Below are 6000 nucleotides of genomic sequence, written 5' to 3' on the forward strand. Positions count from 1 at the left end.
CAGGCTCCTCTGTCCATGGGATTCTCCAGGCAAGAATACTGGAGTGGGTAACCGTTCCCTTCTCCAGGGGATCTTCCCAACCCAGGGATAGAACCTGGGTCTCCCATTCTTTAACTTTTGAGCCACCAAAGAAGCCCTAATTTCAGAGACTAAGGCAAAAAAGTATAAAATAGTTATGACTGATCTCAGCTAAATCTGCCTGAAATCATGCATTGTTCACAGCAGGCCTTTTCATGTTTTAAATAAAAGTGCAAGGTATTGATAAGAATACAAAATAATTGTTTTGGGGTGATTTGACAATTATCACTGGCTAAAAACCCTGACATTTGCTGCCACCTGCAGGTCACATTTCATAATGTCCGAGGTGATTCTGATAAAATGCCATGATTACAATTGTCTTTTTTTCTTCCCCCTAATCTTTTTCACTTGTTGGCAATTTTTCCTTTTTATAGGAAACTGTGTGATTGCCTATTGTTCTCTATAACTTGTGGTACTAGATAATGTTTAGGCATTTCCAAAACTGGGAAACCTCTGATGCAGCATTTTAAAAATATATATGCTTTATTTGCTTGTGTGCAATTGAAATAATATGCCTGTTTTGTCTCATTGTTGTCAGTGTTTCTGGAATAGGACCTAGGTAAGTAGGGAAAGTAATACAAAATAAAAGGTTTTGGAGCCTGATCAATACTTGAGTTATTCCCTTCAACTTTGGCTTTATTTCAGGGACCTCTGTGTAACTGAGCTGTAATGTATCATCGGAGTAAATACGGTTAATTTGAACAAGTTTTGACAGTGTTAGTCGCTCAGCCATGTCCTACTCTTTGCAACCCCATAGACTGTAGCCTGCCAGGCTCCTCTGTCCATGGAATTCTCAAGGCAAGAATACTGGAGAGTGTTGCCATGCCCTCCTCCAGGGGATCTTCCTGACCCAGGGATCAAACCTGGATCTCCTGCATTGCAGGTGGATTCTTTACCATCTTAGCAACCAGGGAAACAAGTTTCATATCCTTTTATTTACCTTTTTAGGCATCACTTTTAGGAAGTTGGTTTTAAGTAGGTCAAAAGATTACTTTTCATACTCAGCTTTATATTTTTCTCTTATTTTAACGAGAAACTCACTAATTCAACCAAGTTTTCATAAAACTTAGACTAGCCTTAGAACAAAAGCTTCATTGAATTTGAGTTCTTTGTGCCTATCACTAAAACCAAGTTATCCCTAAAGTTACCTAAGGCTGTTTAGTAGTAGTTTTAAAGCATGCGGATGTTTGTGTCTTCAAAACTGCTGTTTTAAATAATAGTGTATAAAATAAAGCTCATCTGTACATTAACATTATTGTTAGTAGTGGGCCTTCAGAATCTTAAAGAAGATGTTGTATTAATAATAAGTAACTTCACTGACTATAACTTATTGAGATTTAAAATCACTGAGTACTATATTGATCGCTTCTCTTTATTTTCACCGTTTTCTTATATTTCTTTCAATAAGTGTTGTCTAACTCAAACCCATTATGTGCTACATCAGTTCTTGTATCATTTAAAAGTATGAAATTCACAACCCCCTTTTGATTATTTGAATTATAATAAAGTTTCTGAAAAACAGTTATCTAGAGGCTAATTTTCTGTGGAATGAGTGAATAAATATGTATGTGCTTCTTGAGGGCTCAATGTAGCCTGTGAATGGCAGCGAATAGAACAAAGCCCCTGCTTTCATGAAGCTTACATTTTAATAAGTGAGACACATATACAATGTATGGGGTGGTGATAAGTATTTTGAAGAAAAGATAGCATAAGGGGATACAGAGAGACAAAGGGACTTCTGTTTTGTTAGGAGTGGTCAGGGAAGTCCTCTCTGAGGAGGTGGCATTTGAACAGACACTTGGATAAAGTAAGGAAGTGAGCTGTGCAGCTACAATAGGGAATGCCATTCCAGGCAGAGGGGGCAGCAGATAGACTCTATATAGGAGGGTGTCTACACATATATATATGTGTGTGTGTGTGTGTGTGTGTACTCAGTCATGTCCGACTCTGCAACCCCGTCGACTATAGCCGCCAGGCTCCTCTGTCCATGGGATTCTCCAAGAAAGAATACTGGAATGGGTCGCCATGCCCTTCTCTGGGGAATCTTCCTGAGCCAGGGATAGAACCTGCATCTCCTGCATTGGCAGACAGATTCTTTACCACTGCACCACCTGGGGACATATATATTAGGGAAAAAAAACTGCATAGACCAAAACCATCCAACTGAAACAATTGATGTGTACTTTGAGAAGTATAAAATGAAATTATAAGGTGGTGGTATTATTAATTAACTATAACATACCACTAAGTAAGTTTATCTCATCACCTGCATCATCTAAATCCTGCAAAATTCATGTTTTATTAATTGTTTCTCTCTCTTGCTCTTCCCCCTCCTTTCTTCCCTCTCTCCCCTGTTCCTCTCCCTGCCCCCACACTTCTCATTTCAGTGAAACTGGAGCGATTTGAAATCCCAATCAAGGTTCGATTAAGCCCAGAGCCCTGGACCCCTGAAACTGGTTTGGTCACTGATGCTTTCAAGCTGAAAAGGAAGGAACTGAAGAACCATTACCTCAAAGACATTGAGCGAATGTATGGGGGCAAATAAAATGCTGATCTTGTATTTACAGTTGTGCAGAAGGTGGCTTGGTGTTTTTTTTGGTTCTAGAGTTTTAAGCCTCGCATTGTTGAACTGTCTGTTAGAATGTAAAGTGTATCGTTTTAAAGACATAGTAACAAAAAATCAAAACCAAAAGTGATTAAGTCCACTTTAACTAGTTTCCATGTTCTAGTGAAGCTGAAATTGAAAAGTTATTTCCCTGTAATTGTGTTATTAATTTTAGAACAAAACTTCTGTTTTTAAAAATTAGCCTAAGATTATACTTCATGGGGTCGCAAAGAGTCGGACACGACTGAGCGACTGAACTGAACTGATACATGTTTCATTAAAGAAAAAAAATTAATGTTGAACAAAATAAATTAGAGCTGGAGTAGAATGTAGTTTGAGGAAATTTGCAACTTCCAACATCTACTGTCTTCCTAGTTCAAAAGATGCTTAAATATTAAGCATGACCAAAAAAATGTATTAACACTACTCAAAGCAGAAGTGCTCCAGGGCTTTAAAATTCTCTTCCAACCATTTGTCTTGATTTGTAATGTAATATACAGAATCAAATAAAAACATCGGAAACCATTTTAGGATTCACAATTGTTGTGTAGGTTAGATGTAGAATCATTATAATATTGTGAATAATTACAGTGCCTGAAGTTAGAATAAAAAACATATAAATGCACCAAAAATATCTAGTAATACATTTAAAGGGAAATTGAACTGTTATTTGAAACTTGGAGATGGAAAATCAGTAGCTGTAATTATTTGAATGGCTTAAGTATAAAAGTACATCTTCAAAATGCTGAAAATTTCCTTTCTCTGTTTGTTCAAAATAAGACTGAAACCAAGAGTTAAAATGATAGAAATTTAATCAAATTTTAGTGGGAGCATTTTCTCTGTTAGAAAAGATGATGAAATCCTGAGTATTTCGAATCCTGACCCTTGCATAGCTTTGAACCTGGGGAAGGATTTAGACTCTGAATTTATCTTTAATAACAGGGATTGATTTTAAAGTGTATTAAATCACACTCATAATTTAAGGTCTGTTTGCTGTTGCTGATTTGATTCTTGATCAATTGGTATTTCTAAAAGTATTTCATTTTGCTTTAATTTTAGCAAAGCGAATTATGATAAATGAATTCCCTGCTATCTTGTTTGAATCTATGAATGATTAATTAACTTGGATGAATTTGGGGAAGTTAAAGGGAAGAACACACTGTTACCACTTTTTTTCCTGTTTGTAAGAAGAGTTTAGAAACTGGAAATGCTGGATTTGGGAGAAGGGAAGTTACTCAATAAGGGACTGATATTTGTGCAGTGACTTTGTGTGTGGGCTTCTTTTTGAATCTTTAATTGAAATCTGGGATTATATATCCCTGAAATATAGTCACACTTGAACATAGTTATTGTTAAAAAAAACAAAACCACAAAACTTCTTAATACTGTTATTCTTTGCACTTTTTTCTTAATCATTTTATATATATACATATATATATATACCTATATATATATATATGTTGCTTATATTGCTTTGTACAGTTGTGGGCCACCACTGCAACAAAACACATTCTTTTTGCTCTAGAATATTTATAAAGAAAATATTTAAATGTTATGTATATGGTGGTAAAAAGGAAAAATCATCTGGTGTTATTATAAGCAAGAATGAAGGTTTTTGTAAAGAATGTTCAGTGTCTGCAATGTAAAATTTGAAGCAAGGCCCCCTGAAGTTACGTGTATGTGAGTATTCTCATTCTTCCCAAATTGCCTTTGAAGTGTGAAAAACCATTCTTACCAAGTAGACTACTATTCAGCTTCTGCTGTTCCTGGCCCACTGTTGACCCTCTAAGGATGATGTACTTAGACTTTTTCAGTTATGTGACCCCCCCTTTTGGAATGGTGATTTTAAATGTGTGAGTGCATGCATACATACTCAGATATTTGCACCCCCACCCACTCCCATCTCCCAAAAGCTAGAACACTGCCAACTAATCTGTTGTATGGGTCCTTTAGAAACACGTAATTAACACTTAAGGATGGGTGCTGCTAATTCTTTGTGAAAATCCAAATATTGTTAAGGGACCAGGGAGATGCCACTACCCCCCGATTTTTCATCAAAAAATACACTTGTTTATGTAAACAGATCTTTCCATATTCATAGTGACTTTTCAAGTATTTGAGCCTAAAGATTTTGATCCTACATTTTTATACCGGTTTAAATCGTTCACTGTTATTATTACATGTCAGCCATCAAATAAAATTGTACTTAAAAAATTTCCTACAAGTATGTACATTTCTAAGACGAACACCTGTGACTTTTGCTTTAATTACATGAAAGTATCTTGCTTCCAAAATTTCTTACAAGTATGTACATTTCTAAGTCAAACACCTGTGACTTTTGCTTTAATTATGTGAAAGTATCTTGCCTCCTTGATATTTGTATTGATTCTTTTTTTTTTTTCTGGAGTGGAGGTATAATTGTATCACTTTTTGGAACTGAGATACAGATGGATGATTAAAAAAGTCAGAAGTTAAGAATGATGTTTCTGTGGTCATAAAGATTGATTAATAATCTTTGCCTATATTTTCCTGATGGCACGTTACAGATGTTTCTGGAATAGCAAGTTGAAAACAGATTAAAGATTGTGGGGTATTTGGGATTTGGAGAGAAATATTTTAATTTTCAAATGTAGTTACAAATTAGAATGTATTCATATTTGTATTTTCTGTTAAATTGCACGATTGCAGGATTGTTACTTAGATTTTTGTGTTTTCCTTGATGAAAAGCTTTGTTCTGGTTTTTAAGTTTGCACTCGAATCTTAAGAAATAAATCCACCCATGTTATCAAGCCAATTCGTGCTTAATTATGTGCCAGGATAAAATCTACAAATTTGAGGAATATTAACCAAACCTTTAAATACATATTTCAAAAGTACTCATCTCTAGGTTTATAGAATTGCATTAGCAGATAACCTGGTTTGTAGAAATCACATCCATTAGTTTGGAGGATTGAACCCAAAGCTGTTACTTTCGTACGGTTAATAGAGTAAAATTCCTTTGTAGCACTGGATACTGTGGGACAAAACATATTCATGTTGTGTGGATTGTTAGCATGTGCTAATAAATAATTGTTACCTTCAGGCTAATTAAAATTTAGGGAGAAATTAATTTACCTGAGTTATACAAGGGTGTATATAAAATGGTATTAGAGACTGGGAACCATTGCCTGAGTCTGTTTCCTGGCTTTGCCACTCACTAGGTGTGTGACTGGGCAAGTTCGTTAACATCTCTCCACTGCATTTCTCCTTCCTGAGAAATGAGGTTGTTTGATAATAGGATGGTTGTGAGGGTAAAATGAGTTAAACTGTTTAAAACA

At 35.4% G+C, this 6000-nt stretch overlaps 1 protein-coding gene across 3 annotated transcripts in view; it reads left to right on the forward strand.

The window, feature by feature from the left end:
* ACSL4 (acyl-CoA synthetase long chain family member 4) overlaps window positions 1-5477 on the forward strand; it is a 77642-nt gene extending 72165 nt beyond the window's left edge. Inside the window, exon 16 of one of the 3 annotated variants that reach the window (XM_027535001.1) lies at window positions 2466-5379. In XM_027535001.1, the coding sequence (XP_027390802.1) occupies window positions 2466-2623 (158 nt within the window). In that variant the 3' untranslated portion in view covers window positions 2624-5379. Of the gene's footprint in view, window positions 1-2465 lie in introns of all 3 variants that reach the window. The other 2 variants (XM_027535000.1, XM_027535002.1) reach the window with 2 other exon arrangements.
* Window positions 5478-6000: the final 523 nt, after the last annotated feature.

Source organism: Bos indicus x Bos taurus, chromosome X (genome assembly GCF_003369695.1).
Source record: "Bos indicus x Bos taurus breed Angus x Brahman F1 hybrid chromosome X, Bos_hybrid_MaternalHap_v2.0, whole genome shotgun sequence".
Classification (NCBI taxonomy): domain Eukaryota; kingdom Metazoa; phylum Chordata; class Mammalia; order Artiodactyla; family Bovidae; genus Bos; species Bos indicus x Bos taurus.